At 48.1% G+C, this 16,555-nt stretch overlaps 1 protein-coding gene across 1 annotated transcript in view; it reads right to left on the bottom strand.

The window, feature by feature from the left end:
* The window catches only part of Myo1e (myosin IE), a 188,502-nt gene that overhangs the window by 40,943 nt on the left and 131,004 nt on the right, over positions 1-16,555 (bottom strand). Inside the window, exons 14-17 of the mRNA XM_032909239.1 lie at positions 15,994-16,161; positions 15,013-15,098; positions 11,233-11,314; positions 4,758-4,864 (exon numbers count right to left, since the gene is read on the bottom strand). Coding sequence (XP_032765130.1) covers positions 4,758-4,864; positions 11,233-11,314; positions 15,013-15,098; positions 15,994-16,161 — 443 coding nt within the window. The remainder of the gene's footprint in view (positions 1-4,757; positions 4,865-11,232; positions 11,315-15,012; positions 15,099-15,993; positions 16,162-16,555) is intronic.

The raw sequence follows: 16,555 nt of genomic DNA, 5'->3' as shown, positions 1-16,555 counted from the left end.
AAGACAGGAGAGGGCACTAGAGCTCCTGTAACGGGGTGTTGGTGCCTGAGCCTGGGTTCCCCCTGTCAGAGCAGCAGGGGCTGTAACTGCTGAGCTATCTCATCTCTCCAGCGCCGAGATGCCTACTTCTGATGTCCGCTGCTTTCAGTGAGCAACTCACAAACACCGGCTCCTCTCTGAGGCTCAGGCAGGGCACGCATCACATACCGATTTACCACGCACAGGCCTGGCCCATGAATCACGCAGGGACGGATATTCCCTCTGTGAAGACATGGCTTCACAGGCTGGTGAGCTGGCTCAGCATATAAAGGCACCTGCTGCCAAACCTGATGGCCAAAGCTCGATTTCTGAGCCTCACACAGGTTGTCTTGTGACCCTGAGACATGGATGAGGTTTGTGAGTACCGACACACTATAGACTTGTCCATCCAGGGGTGGGTGGGTGGGGAGGCCAGCGGTTAATCCTGGGACGTTGCCCTTGATCCGTTATTCACCTTACTTTTGAGACAGGGTCTCTCACTGAATCTGGAGCTTGCTATTTATTGGTCCCTCTGGAGCAGCTGTGAGCACACAGCATGGATGCTGGGAACTGAACTCTGGTCCTCTGGAAAAGCCATCATCATTCCCCTAAGAGCTGCCTCCTCAGTGCTGTCGTGTTAGGGTTATAGGTGGACACCAATCAGCCCGGCTTTCATGTGGATGTGGGAATCCAAGGTGCCATGTTAATGTCGGACTACGCAAGTAGCCCTCTCGGGCCTGAATCAAGTTAGATTTTCCTGAAGTGGCATCAAGGTCCAGGAAATTTCTTACACAATTCTTCTGCTGTATGACAATCAATCTAGCAAATCCTGAAAGGTGTAAAAGAACTCTGAGGCACCAAGGACCCAAGTTGCTTCTCTGGAGCATCACGATGGGTAGGCATTGGATTGCCACAGTCCAGCTGTTCCCCCTGGGACAGCGTCTCCACCCCGTGGGAGGAGTCACGCCCACGGCTGTCTTCACTCCTCCACGTTCTCACTTGAGCAGGCCACAGCCTGAGAACATTGATTCCGAACCCAGGGCCAGCTACTTCGCCAGAAGCCAAACGAAAACACATTTCAACAGGAGAAGAAAAACCCCATACCTCGTAAACTTGTGGAATGAGTAACCCACCAAGAACTTCAATTGAGCGTGTAATTCCCACCAGCAGCTCAGCCCTCCAAACTCACAAGGGAGTGAAGCCATCTGTGATTAAAGCTATGGGGGAGCTGTCCCGCTGGAAACATGAACCAGCCCTCATCAGCGCTCACCCTGAGCCTTCTTAAACCAGGACATGGGGATGCTCACTGTGCTCTTGCTGAAACTCAGCTAATGGTCATGGGAGGGGGATAAAGAGGAGAAGGAGAGAGAGAACAGGATGAGGAGGCGGAGAAGGGGAGGAGGAGGCCACAGCGTGAAAAGCACCACTGCGAAATCCTATAAGATTGTAACATATTTTTTATTTTCTGGTATTCTGGTGGATCACGTTGAAAGGAGAGGGAGAAGGAAAGGGGAGGAAGAAGGGGGGAAGAGTGGGGCAAGAGGGAGGGGGAGTTCACACATGCTGTACAAACCATGCCACCATTCAACCTTGGGCATCATCTTCAGGAACACCATCCACAGTGAGATGGTGTTTCTCACTGGTTTGGAGCTCACCATTATGCTAGGTGGATTGCCCAGCGAGCCCCAGGGATCTCCCTGACTCTGCCTCCCCAGCTCTAGGATCAAAAGCAAATGCCACTATGCTCAGAATTTTACATAGGCAGTGGAAATCAAACCCAGGTCTTCATGTTCGCAAGGTAAGCACTTTAACAGACTGAGTCATCATGCCTGCCCGAATCAAGGTGGACTCTGTGTACAGGAAGCATCAGTGTTGGGGAAGTAGAAGCGACTAATCAATCTCTATAAGAAAACCACTCAGCAGGGCTATTTACCTGAGTTTGAGGAGTGGTACCTTATTTGTAAGACAAATAAGGTTTTATTTTTCGAGATTTATTTTTTATTTGTGTAGTGTGTGTGTGTGTGTGTGTGTGTGTGTGTGTGTGTGTGTGTGTGTGTGTGTATAATGTGGGTATTAGTACAGGTGCCCACAGAGGCCAAATGTGTTGGATCCCTGGTGGTTGCGCAGGGTATGATGTGGGTGCTGGGAACAAACCTGTGTCTTCTGCAAGAGTAGTATGTGCTCTTAGCCACCAAGCCATCTGTAGTCTCAAGCGAAATGCTTTTATTTATTGGAAAGAGGTGGGAGAGCTTGAAACGGAGAAAGGGTGGATGTAGGTATCCCATAATAGTACTGTTGCTAATGTTTTCTCTGAGGTTGCCCATGACACCACCCTTCGGTGTGCATGAGCCCATGTATTTGTACATGTGAATGGGTGGGCTGTACACACATCAGTACATGTTAGAGATAGAGCAGACCATGGACAAGAGATCTCACTGGTAGACATTCTGTCCTAGACCCTGTGCTTAAATGAGCCAGAAGCTGGCAATGTGGACGACGTGGTTCACGCAAACCAGTTATTAAGGGGTAGCTGCAGGACACAGTTCTAAAGCCCAGTCTAGTCCCGGGTTCGACACCACCATGGCACTTTAGGTCTAGGGAAATGGCTTATATAATAAAGCGCTTGCCTTACAAGCATGAGAGCCATGGTCTGATCTTCAGAGGCCATGTTTAAAATAAGCTAGGCTGAGCACGGGTGCACATGCTTTTAATCCTGGTGCTCCAGAGCTTGGGAGGCAGAGGCAGGTGAATCCCTGTGAGTTTGAGGCCAGCCTGGTTTACAGAGAGTCCAGTCCATCCAGAGCTACCCGATAAGACCCTGCGGCTGCTTCAGCCATGGTGGTGCTCCCGCTCCACCACGCCTGGTCTATGCAGTGCTGGGAATCAAAGCCTCACCAGGGCCTTGCAAATTCTAGATAACCACTCTACCCACTCAGCCACACATCTGCCCATCCCCTGTTAAGAATGAAAGCACAAGGGGTCGGGGATTTAGCTCAGTGGTAGAGCCCTTGCCTAGGAAGCGCAAGGCCCTGGGTTTGGTCCCCAGCTCCGAAAAAAAGAACCAAAAAAAAAAAAAAAAAAAAAAAAAAAAGAATGAAAGCACACTGATGGGCCACTGTGTTTCTTTTGTTCCTTGCTGTCTATCTTTCCCCATCTACAGAAGCTTAAGTGTCAAACCATCCATCTGCCATTGCTCATTGCTCAGCACGGGGCTTGAGGGCAGCACAGGAAAGGCGCTCACAGGTGAGTATGTCTCAGAGGACGTCCTCAGCAGACGTCACCTGTAAGCCTGGTTGTCCCATCATGACCTTTGGCTTAGTCACTTGACAGAATTCAGCCTTCCTTCCTCCCAGATGGGAACCTTGCACACTGGTAGGGTTCGCGCCTAGCCTGGTGATGTGGTGATGACACAGGGTACTCTGTTGATAGTTATAACCCCCCACCCCCCTTTCAGCCCTTCCCGTACTCCCAGGGGACAGTAAGGTCAGGCCTTATAGGAATAGTCCCTGGATTTCCCAGCTGGAGACAGATATTTTTAAAAAATATATTTTAATTTTTATTTTATGTGTATGACTGTTTTGCCTACATGTATGCATGCGTCAGGTGCATGCCTGGTGCCTGCAGAGGTTGGAAGATGGAGTCAGAGCCCCTAACACAGATTATGGATGGTTCTGAGCCACCATATGGGAGTTGGGAATCAAACCTGGGTCCTCTGTGAGAACAGCAAGTGCTGTGAACTGGAGAGTCTTCTCGAGCTCCCGGAGGCAAATCTTACCTCCTTAGTCAGCGTGCTCACAGCTGTCAACCCATTTCACCTTGCATGGGTCTGTGATGGTTTGCACATGCTTGGCCCAGGGAGTGGCACTATTAGAAGGTGTGGCCTTGTGGGAGGAAGTGTGTCACTGTGAGGTGGGCTTAGAGACCCTCCTTCTAGCTGCCTGAGGATGCTCAGACTGTTCCTGGCTTCCTTCAGGTGAAGATGTAGAACTCCCAGCTCCTCCTGCACCATGCCTGCCTGGATTCTGCTATACTCCTGCCTTGATGATAATGGACTGAGCCTCTGAACCTGTAAGCCAGCCCCAATTAAATGTTGTCCTTTATAAGAGTTGTATTGGTCATGGTGTCTGTTCACAGCAGTAAAACCCTAACTAAGACAGGGCATCCCCCAAACGCCCTTGCAGGCGGAAGGGTGACACAGGCTTCTTCAGGCACTGGGGCACCTGAGCACTCCCGGTCCACCCATCTCCTGTAGCCTCATCCCTCTTTCATGCTGTTCCTCTATGGGGTGCTCAGGACATCAAGCCAGTCTGAGGTTCTTCAAGGGCTACATAGTGTCTGGCGGGTCACTCTTGTCCCACACCCCTGGCCATCCCTTACGACCCCAAGCTAAACATCCCACATAGACCATACACTGAACATGTAAACACACCTCTAAACACACACCTCTAAACAAAGCCTCAAGCAATATTAAAACTAGAGGGACTCTTCTGGAACTAAGAAGAACACCTCCACCAGACCAGCCCAGATCAACACTGTAAATTAATTCTGAATGGAATGATACTGCTAACAAGCTAAGGAAAGACAAAACGAGGTGAACTATTACCCGGATGCTGTCAAGAAAAATCAAAGAGACGGGAAGCACAAAGCACGCATGCGTCCTCCTATGCCCTGAGGCAGAGGTGATGGCGCGCTCAGCCCACCGCAGCTGGCCTCTCCCTCCGCTCTCCCCTGGAACATACCTGCTCTCCTCCCAGTCTTTGGGCTTCTTGGTTTCGTTCGGTTTTATGCAGCGAATGTAGTGGGGTGTACATTTCATCAGGGTGCTCACGAGGTCGTTGGCTTGTTTCTGGCGGGAAGAAGAGCAGTTGGAGATAAAGAACTCTACGGCAGATCGGCTTCCAGAGGAAACCCGCAGAACCCCAGCATGGGGCACATGGCTAGCAACGAACGCCATGTTGATCCTCATGACACCGGAGCCACGCGCCCAGAATGGCTTTAAAGTTCTGCTGACTTTTATGATGATCTTCATCACGCTTGGGAGCTACACACTTGAAACTGAAAACAATTAGGCATTTTATAGCTAATAAATTAAAAGGTTGTATATCTATACCTAAAACAGGAAACCTTCCCATGTGATCATTTCATCAGGAATAATGCCACTATCAACAAATTAACTTCAATTTGTATTGAGATCATTATAAACAGACTTCCGTTATTGTGTGTGTGTGTGTGTGTGTGTGTGTGTGTGTGTGTGTGTGCTTTGAAGCAGGATCTTAGGTTTCCTAGGCTATTCTCGAATTCACTACCTAGCAAAAGACGACCTTGGACTCCTGATTCTCCTGCCTCAGCCTCCCAAGTGCTGGGATTACAGCCATGTACTACTATGCCTGGTTCTTGATAATTTTTGTTTGTTTGTTTAAAATTATAAGTATGGATAAAATTTCTAGTCTCTTTCCTGTTAGTAGCATTTATGAAGAATCTCTTAATTGAAATGTGAAAGAGGTTGGGGAAATGGTTCTGCAGTTAAGAGAACTTGTTGCTCTTCCAGAGGGCCTTAGTTGGGTTCCTAGCACCGACACAACTGCCTATAATTCCAGCTCCAAGGGATCTGTAGGCACCTATATACACATAGCATACACACATGTGCGCGTGCACACACACACACACACACACACACACACACAATAAAATGATGTAAATTCACAGCAAAACAAAGTGAAATTCATTTAAAAAAGTCTAATGCAGGAATGTCTTACATGCCATTTTATCCAGTATCCCTTTGATTTCTCCCTTTACAAACCTGCAGGCTCTCTGAAGTTTCCTTGTGGGACATAACTTACATCTTCACACAACAAAGTGATTCCGTATAAAAATCGTCTATCATTAACTATGCCCTGGGTACCCGGAGCGGGACTTAATTCAAACAGGAAAAGACACACAAATAAAGCTGGGCTTGCTTAGGGTCATTTCAGCTCATGAGAATTGCCCACATAGAAGAAACAGGAGCAGTGCTCACGTCAGCAGGCCCGCCACACAGCTGAGCACACCCTGGGGGTCCATGATGCCCCACTTAGGCAAACCCTCCTTCTGAGCCAGTCAGCATGCAGAGAGAAAACCTCTCAAAGAAAACAGTGGGAAGGCCTGCCAGGAAACCAGAGAGCCATTCCCAGTCGGCTCTGCTGACAAGAGACAGCCCGCTCTCAATTAGGGCTTCTCTGTTTTCAGGCTCTTGGGGAATCTGAAACCCTAAGAAACTGACGGGTAGAGTCAAAGCAGAATGTTCCTGGGTGAGTGGAGCTCTTGTGTAAACGTGCAGAAGACAGCATTCTTTGCACTGCCTGAAATCGAGGCCAGAGGTATAGAGGTTACCCTACCATTGCAAGGACTCTGACCACAAAGGAAATGGCCCTTATCTTCTTTGCTGATGAAGGTACATTTGGAAACAAGTCTGACAGTCTTTGCTATGTGTCAGAGGGGGACTGCAGTCTCTCTGAGCAAAGCTTTACATTGCTTTTTATTCTCTTTTGTTTGTACTGAGTGCTTTGCATGCATGTAAACACATGTACTATATTTACATACGTGCATTTGCATGCACAGTGTCCATGGAGGTCAGAAGAGAGTGTTGGGTTTCCCAGAGTTATGGATGGTTGTGGGTCACCTAACATGGAGGTATTGGAAACCAACTCGGGTCCTCTAGCCAGTGCTCTCAACTACTAAGCCATCTCTCCAGACCTAACCTGTGTGTGTGTGTGTGTGTGTGTGTGTGTGCGCTACAGGTCTCTGCATGTAGCCATGTAGTCCCAACTGTCTTGGAACTTACCATGCAGGCCAGACTGGCCCCCAAATCACAGAGATCTACCTGCCTCTGCCTCCAAGAGCCACCATACCCAGCTCCCTACTCTTAAGCCTAAATTTCTTGCTCACTTTCATTTGATATTAATTTTTACTTACTTAAGCAGGTAGCACCATACCACCTTTGCACTACAGCATCAGGAAAGCATGCAGAGGCCAACTTCACATGTCCCCTGTCATAGTTCTTTTTATAATAGCCACGGGTCACCGACACCTCACAGCGACCCTGAACAGTCATGACTGTTACTACTTCAGCTTTTTCAAATGAGAACGCTGAGCCTTGCAGGGAGGAGAATTCCTTGGGACACAGGACAACAAGGGCGAGGCTCGGAACCAAATCCACGTTTGTTTTCTTTTTAATCTCAATGCCTTTTTGCCTTTGTGCAAGTGATATAGAACTGTTTGGCGCATCAGGAAAGGAATTAGCTGGGTGAACTTGGACAGGATAGAACCACCAGGCTGTGGCCTAATTACTTTGAACAACCAGGAATACGCATTAGTTGTAGTTACCCTGAATTTCAATGGCTATGGTCACTCTCCATGTCCCCTGAGCGGCTATGAAGCGAGCTGACTTCAGACAGATCTGACTCCAGCCAAGAATGCACCGGTTAGATAGAAAGGTACCAGCACTGATCATCAGAAGTGGGAATCAGAATGCAAAACAAGCCCGGCAGTGAGGAGAAGTGCAGGGTGCTGACCGACTATCCTGTTACGTGAAAGGTGTGCAATTCTGAGCTTCAGTTCCTCCAGCTGCTGCCTACACACAGGTGGATAAAACTAGGAAACCTGATGTCTTATTTAAAGGCAGAAACAGATGCTGCAGTGCATGGTGCTGTATTTCAGCATCTCCCACTCATAGCTGCAGGTTCACTCAGGTAATGCCCAGTGTGTCTGTCTACCTTGGTCCACTCGGAGCTTGACTCTGCTCTGTCCAGCATCAACCCTTCGCTCTAATCTCTACACCAGCCTCTTCCAACCACAGCACAAAATTAAATGAAGCCTCAGAATCAAGCATTATTAAATGCAAAATAATTTTATTTAAAAGATTAATTTTTTATTTTGTGCATACCAGTGTTTTGCCTGTATGCACGTGTGTGTAAGTATTTTTGGTGGCCAGAAGAGGGAGTTAGGTTGCCCTGGGACTGGAGTTATAGATGGTTGTGAGTCGCCATGTGGGTGCTGGGAACTAAACCTGTTCTACTCTCCAGCTTCATAGACACAGACACAGTATGTTTTTTAGTTTGGTAAGCCGATATAAGTGCCTATCAAATAACAATTTTCTAATCAAATCTTATAGATCTATTTTATATTTTAAAATAATTAAAACAATAAAATGGGCACCATTAAAACTATCTTCCATATATAATTTTCTATCCGGAAACCTGGAGTCCCTTTCAATATACTCTGGGGATATCTGCCAAACGGTGTAGATATAGAGGGGACAAGGGACTGGGTCATGGCTATGACTTTCAGAGATGTTTCCGGAAGGCATATATAATAAGGAGACAGTCACTACTGTAGATCACAAGACAGGTCTGGGTCACAGGATCTATCGGGGAGAGCAGGGTTTGGGTGAGGATACAAGCAGACATCCCTTTAAGATAACTAAACTTCAGGATGACCTCCCTAGACAAAGGTCCCAAATGGGCTATTCTAAACATTCTGTGTAGAGTCCAGAAAGGTGGTAACTTTAAGCTAGACACAAAGCAGAACCAAGAGGCCCCTACCCCCCTGGAGTATTCCAGAACACTTGAGAATGAGTCACTGAAATCTTGGGGGATCTGAGTCCTTGGATCTGAGCTTGACAGTCTCATGACTGGAGTTTCCAGCCCAGAGCTTGTCCTTATCCAGGTCTTTCAGGCTAAGGCATGAGTCAGCCTCCCATGCAGATGTTAGTATCTAAGCCTCAGAAAAATCACATCTGTTCTCTGCCCTCAGCTCTCTGTCCTAGAGACCCAAACCCCATCAGTGTCTTGGAATGGCTCTTTTTTTAAAAGATTTATTATGAAGATGTATGTATTTATTATGTATAGAGCATTCTGCCTGCATGTATACTCGCAGGCTAGAAGAGGGTATCAGATCTCATTATAGATAGTTATGAGCTACCATGTGATTGCTGGGATTTGAACTCAGGACCTCTGGAAGAGCAGACAGTGCTGTTGGAATTGCTCTTAAAGGACATGATGTCCCAGTAACCCAGAGGCCTCTGCCTCCCCTGTGGACACAGCGGCATGGTCAGTGGCATCCTCAGTTAAGAAGGCGGATGCAGGAAGATGGCTGGAGCCCAAGAGCTGATGAACATGACAAGATTCCATCTTTGTTCTTTTGAGACAGCCTCGTTTTGCAAGTCAGACTGGCCTATAACTCAAGATCTTTTTGCCTTAGTTGTCTAAGTTCTAGACTATAAGGCAAGGCCACAACCCTGATGAGACCGGGCCACCTGCCGCCACCTTCCTGTGACTCAAACTTGTAATCAGCCTGTTTCTACTACCTACGTGCTGGGCTTGGCTGTGTGCTACCACACTCAGCTCGAAGCAGCTTAGAACGATCTGGTTGTTTATGGTGCTGGGAATCAAATGCCAAGTATTGATCAGTCTGGATATCCCAGATATCCCGCCCTACAGTCAATAGCAAACAAACAACGAATGCACTGCCCACCACCTAATGCCTGACTTCATCCACAGAATGGAAAAGGTCCTCTTATGGAAATGTCCTCTCCTGAGCCAGTGCTTCTGTCCTCAGGAAGGTTAGCAGGCACTAGAAAGGTAGGCTTTATCCGTGAAACACACGGACAGGAAAGAGCAGAGGGTAGTAACCATAGTAACAACCATGGCGACTTTGATGCTGGTGTCAATCAGGAAGGCGCAAACTGAAGGGCATCACAGAATGGAACACAGAGTGAAGGGTCAATAGAAGTCTAAGGCAGGGAGTGAGCATGTGCACAAAAAATACAGCAGTCGGTAGAGACAAGGGCATGGGCGTGGTGGAGGGAACACACTGCTAGGCGAAAACACTGGAGCAGCCATCGAGCATTTTTTACAGGGTAGGACGCAGGCGCTATAGGTGGATGCCTGGACTTAATCACCAAGGCCACACCTTGGAGTTGGTACTACAATTCCTACCTTACTGATAGGCAAGAGAACTTTTTAATTAATAATTCAATATTTTTATGTGTATGTATGCCTATATGAGTTTATGCAAACCCTGTGAGTACAGGAGCCAACAGAAGCTAGAGAGGACCTCAGATCCCCTGGAACTGGAGTGGCAGATAGGTGCTGGGACCTGAACCTGGGTCCTGTGTAAGAACGGCAAAGGCTCTTAACCACTGAACCATCTCTTCTACCTCAGATGCTGGTCTTAAATCAAGGGTTGGCAATAACTTAGATAGTAAGGGTTATAGGCAACTGAACTCCAAGTATTAATCACTTGATCTCTTTGATTATAAAACTGGACACATATTTAACTGGTATCATTGTATACACACACACACACACACACACACACACTTATAGAGAAACATATTTTTTTTCTCTTTTTTAAAGGCAGGGTCTCATATAGCCCAGATCTGCCTTGAATTTACTATGTAGCCAAGAGATGCCTCTGATCTTAGGATGGTCCCGTCTCCACCAGTGGCGGATTACAGACATTCACCACCATGTCTAGTTTTATGGATTGATAGGGACAAAAAAGACCCAGGGGTCTGTGCACTCAAGACAAGACCTCTACCAACCAAGTGACAATCATCCTCAGCCCTAAAAATTACTTTAGGTATTATCTTCAGAAACTCATCAAGTAATTGTTCAAGTTACAGGATGTTCTAGATTCGACCTCGACACTGCCCTTAGCACCTTTGATTTGGTGATATCATTTGACCAGTTTGTCTGCACTGCACAGCAAGGAGGAGCCTGGAAGACCTAGAGAGGAGGGGTGTGCAAGTCGCCCCTAAAGGTGAACTGGGGCTTCTGGCATGTTTCATTCTTGGCATACCTCGAGGGCCTGGCCTGGAAAAACACCGTCAGTATCCAGAACACGATTCTGAACCAGGAAATTCCTGATAGTTTAACATAAATCCTTCCAGATTCACTTTAAAGCCATTTCCTCTTTAAAAGAACTGAGTGGTATGTGCCGGTCATTAAGCCATGAGGTACTTAGTATCCATCTGGAGGATCAGGGTGGCCAAGTCAAATCCAGCCACATCCTGCCACCTTTTTTTTTTTTTGCAAGTAGCCTAACTTGTGAGCATTTCTGTAACCATACCCTACCCGAGCCTGCGAGCCTGACTTTACGGCCCCGGGTGGCAGTTCCTGGTTGTTAGAGAACTCCAGCGCTATGGGATCCAAAACTTCCCAGAATAGAACCAACCTTTATTTTGCTTCCTGCAGTCGTTGGGCGCCCTTTCTTGTCGGCTTGCAGGTTTTCAGGAAATAAAGACTTTATAAAAGGCCTAGAAGAGGAGAAAGAGGATGGGTCAGCAATCTCTCAGTTCTGTGGGGGCTGGACTGGATGCACTGTCCAGAAGCATCTCACGCTGGCCACGGGAAAAACATGTGGCTTATGGTACCAGCCTGCAAGATGTAACTTGGGCAAATGAAAACCAGACAGAAGGCACGAAAGAGAAAGAAATTATAAGATACAAGTATCTCAGAGTCTCAATACCCCTGGAACTGAGGGCTCTCTTAAGGACAACACAGGAGACGGGGAGGGGAAGCCAAATGGGCTTGTGAAGACAAGCTAGTTAGACTGGAGGCCGAGCATGTGTGAGCCCTGCACCTATTTCTGAATCCTCATGGTTGATGGTCACATCTGGAGAGTTCTTTGACGGGGCTTAAGGAAGAGAGTCCTACACATCTTAGGATCTTCGCTTTTGGCTTTTTGAGGCATAGTTTTATGTAGTCTAGGCTGACCCTGAACTCCCCATGTAGCCCAGGATGACCCTGAAGTCCCTATCCTATCCCCATTCCCCAGGTGCTAGGATCACAGCCATTCGCCCCATGCTGGGTTATGAGGTGCTGGGGAACAAACCCAGGGGGCTGCACATGCTAAGCAGGCACTGTTCAACCAAGCCACGTGCCCAGCCCGACACTGCAGGGTATTTAGTAGGATGAGGGGCCTCTGCTTGCTGGAGGACAGCGAGCAACCCTGGCCCCAACTCACTTGACGGAGCACGGGCAGTTTTGAGTGCTGCAGTCGCAAGTTACTTATACATATTATATTGTTTACAGAATACGTTCCCTTAATAACTCTAACCGAGCGCCCAACCATCACACAGGGTGGGGACATGTCTAGTTACTGTGATGCCCCTGGTGTCTGAACCACAGCTTAATAAATGTCTCCTAGTTGACTCAGTGAATGAAGTGGCCTACATAAAGTGACAATTGGATGTGCCAACCAAACCCATGCCCCGCCCCCCACACCCTGCCCCTGGTGACCTTTGCTCTTTAGAAATTTCCAGGAACTTTCCCTGGCCACCTACTTCTAAGCTGGCCAGACACATCCATGGGGTTTTACAGCAATTGTATTACAAAACAATATGCTGTATCCAGACGACAGGAGTTTATGTGGGCCCATCAATCGCTCTTGTACTTGGCAGGGGTTTTAATAATTAAAAACCATCCCTGAAAGTGAGCCTTTGCCTGGCTACCATAAAACCCACAAGCCAGGACTTGCAGCCTCCCTGACCTTCTCAGAGGAGAGTTCATTGACATTATGCATCTTGAACGGAAAGAAATCTGACATCTCAAAAGTGAGCGTGAGGAGGCTTGGGCAAAGGACAATGGTGGAGCACCAGCATGGGGTGTGGGGTGTGGTGGAGCACCAGCATGGGGTATGGGGGGTGGTGGAGCACCAGCATGGGGTGTGGGGGGTGGTGGAGCACCAGGATGGGGGTGGGAGGTGATGGAGCACCAGCATGGGGTGGGGGGTGATGGAGCACCAGCATGGGAGATGGGAGGTGATGGAGCACCAGCATGGGGTGTGGGGGTGGTGGAGCACCAGCATGGGGTGGGGGGTGGTGGCGCACCAGCATGGGGGGGGTGGAGCACCAGCATGGGGTGGGATGGTGGAGCACCAGCATGGGATGGGGGGGGGTGGAGCACCAGCATGGGGTGGGGGTGGTGGAGAACCAGCATGGGGGTGGGTGGTGGTGGAGAACCAGCATGGGGTGGGTGGTGGTGGAGAACCAGCATGGGAGAGGATGGAGAGAGCTTTGGGAGAGACATGTAAATGAAGAAAGAGTAGCTCCTCATTGGGGCTAGGAAAGGAAGCCTGTTTTGCTTTCACTGCAGTTAGGTTTTTATCGGAAAGCTGTTGCAATTGTCAGTGGTCCTTTAAGCAGTTATCCCTGGCTAAGGATGCAGCTCAGTGAGCAGACTGCTGGCTTAGCATGCAGGAAGTCCTGGAGTCAGTTCCAGCACCACATACAGGAGTGTATAAAGGAGGCCAGCCCGGGAGACACTACCTCGAAGGGAAATAAATAAAAATGAATGCTTGCATGCTATAGAGGTTCCTACGGGGTTGGCTTTCTCTCTTTCTTTTCCTTCCTCCTTCTTTCCTTCCTTCCTTCTCTTTCTCTCTTTCTTTCTAAGTAACTTTGTTTCCCGTCCACCTTTTCATTTTGCCCAAGTGTCTTGCAGACTAGCTTGTGATCGCTGGTGGCAGTCCATGCAGTGGCTGAGCAACGTAGACCAGTCCTCAGTGGCCCATACAGTACTGAGGGCACCCATACACTTTCAGACCAGCGACCCCGGAGCTGGCAAGGTCCATTCGTCCTGCAATTCCTCCCTTCTTGAATCCTTCTCAGCAAGCACCTCCTCCATCCCCTCAGGGTCTCTGTAGAAGCAGAGCTTGGGTATGACTTCCCACAGATGCTCACAGGAGATGGTGCTACACATGCTCAGACCTTCCCAGGTAAGCATCGACAACAGATCCTCTGGGTAAGTTCCCTGTTGTTGTTGCATAGGATGGCAATGTCCCCGTCATGCAGAATAGAATCTGTGTTACATAGAAAGATGGTAGGAAGGTTGCATAAGTTGCCTCAGTGAGGGACTGGTGGTCAATCCTGGGGTCAGCCACCACCAGAAACCATAGTTCCCTGAAGGCTGCTTGGATCTGGTTTGTGAATGTTCCAGGCCTGAAGTGGCCAGGAACTAGAATGGCTCCAACAGCTGCCAAATGCCAGGACAGCTTGCTGGTCAGTGTTCCTGGAGATGATGCTGATGTCAGTGGTGTTCCCAATGGCAGCAAAGACGCTGCCAGCATCAGCTTCTTCCAGGTCCTCCCCAGGGTCTTGACGCAGATGCCCTCACTGTTCCTCTTGTAGATGTGCGCTACCATCTGGAGATCAAGGGCGGGGACACTTGAGTGTGTTCCTGTGGCAAGGAATGTGAAGACACCCTTCACCTTCATCTGTAGGACATCAAGGGCTCCAGACGCTGGGTGAGAGCTTCCCATTACAACAGGAATCAAGAACAAAGCCACAGGAATCCCTCCCTGGGCAGCAGGGGAAAAGGTCCTCCCAGGCTTCTCTATCTCCATCGCTTCAGCCATTGAGGCTAATTCGGGTCTTAGGAAGCCACGAGCCACCTTTAAAAATGGAGTGATCATGGATAATCCTTTCGGCTTTGTTCCAAGGGCAAAGTATCATAGAACTAGATTCTTCTACTCTTCCAGGCCATCACCAATGTGGCCACTCTCCCCACTAACAGTATGGAAGATGATGGAGCCAGGCATACAGACGGCGCTTGGGGGAAGGAAGCATTAGGGACAGAAGGAGAGACAAAGACTGGAAGGAGAAAAGCTCTTTTGAAGAAACAGTTAATTTTAAAACCAGACTCAACAGTTCCAAAGGAACCAGATGCTAAATACTCCAATACCACTCTGGTCTGCATGTTGAAACCATCACTGGTTTGTGATGACACGGGGCTGGAGCACTGGCTGTTCTTCTAGAGGACCTGGGTTCAATTCCTAGCACCCACATGGTTGCTCACAATCATCGTAACTCCAGTTCCAGGGTGTCTGAGGCCCTCTTCTGTCTTCCATGGGTACCAGGCACTCACATGGTAAACAGAACACATGCAGGCAAAATACTCATACACATTTTTAAAACTCCAAAGCCATCCTGCATGCCAGATAAAGGACACTTACAGCTCACTGCTCTGCATGAGCTCAATCAGGTCCATGAACAGCACATCCCGGTTCCTTTCACAGAAGCCGTCCATGTCATAGGAAACCTGGCCAAGGATAGAATGAAATCAAATGTTATCCTACATGTTTCTTTGGTGAAAAATATCCTTAAGTGGGCATGGCTATCCTCATGAGAAGGTGGACATTTCTGGCTGTAACCTTTGAGGTTCCACACTCTGTGCTGTCACACAAAGGCTATCAGCTGGCTTGGCTGAGCATGACCTACAAATGGTGGGCGATAAAGACCTGACTCCCCAGATGACCTGTGAGTGGGGCTACAGCTCTCAAGAAGCATACCCATTTGTCTGTGGATTCCGAAGCATGTCTTGGGCAATACTTTAAGTTATTTTTTCCCAAGTTCTGACTAAGGGCAAAACAAGAGAGCCCTCATGCTTACCCATCAAGTAAGTCAACTGAAACGTGTTAATTGGTCTTAAAAGTGGCACAAGAGCTGTGCCCACTTGCCATGAAACTCATGCTCAGGGACCAGCTGGGAGGGGAGACAGCTCAGGATTTCCATAGGATTAGGAAGCATCCAAGAGCCATGACCCTAAATTCTATGGTGGGTACCCTGTAGGTATGTAGTTACCCGTACACTTTGTAAGGGGGGGGAAACATTAAAGTGCACACTCTCTCTTGTTTTATAGTCCCAGTGCCCATGGGAAAGTGAAGAACTGTAAATTTGGGATTGCAATTTTCAAGACAAAAACCTATTGCTTCAGCATTTGCGAAATACACCAGGGAGATTTGTGCTTAAAAATGAGCAGCTCTATAGATAGTACTTTGTTTTAACTCTTCGAATTCTTTAAAGGCCTTGTTTATTGGATGAATAAATAACATGGATGTCTACTGGTTCATGGGAAAACAAATCCCACCCCCAAAGGCTCAAACTTGGGATCTCTTAAAGTGGATCAAGTCCAGCCTGCTGAACCATGGCCTTACCTTCCCAGCATAGTGGTGAATAATGAAACCTTGGTTCCAGCTGTTAAAGTGCTCGTGGCTCCCGATCTGCATCTGGAGCTTCTGTAGCAGTGTCTGGTCAGCACCCTCACCCACAGCATGCATGGTGGCACACACGTCATCCAGGATGCTCATAATTCCAGGAGGGTTCTAGTGGGACCGAGAAGGCAAGGACCTGGTCACTGATCCCTCCAAATACATAACACCTATGAGGCGTTCTATGAGGTAGGAGACCACTCCCAAGACCCAGATGCCATCTTGGTCATCAGCCATTCCTTCCAAGAAGAATGCGCTTAAAATTCCCAAAGGAGGTTTAATCATTCAGACTTAAAGATGGAGGAAACTCCATTCCCAAGAACTAGCTAGCTCTCTAGAGTGCTTTACTTTTATTTTTGGTGTACATGTTCCGGTCTACGTGGAAACAGGATGGGACTGGAGAATGTGGCCCTTCCTATGACTCCTCATTGGCTATGTCATACAACCAAGAGCTATCTTCTAGAATTCAGGAACAACTTCCATTTGCAACTTGGCATTTTGTAAACAT

This window comes from Rattus rattus, chromosome 8 (assembly GCF_011064425.1).
Source record: "Rattus rattus isolate New Zealand chromosome 8, Rrattus_CSIRO_v1, whole genome shotgun sequence".
Taxonomy (NCBI): Eukaryota; Metazoa; Chordata; class Mammalia; order Rodentia; family Muridae; genus Rattus; species Rattus rattus.
Note: the sequence above shows the minus strand (reverse complement) of the source record. Positions and strands in the feature narration are given on the sequence as shown.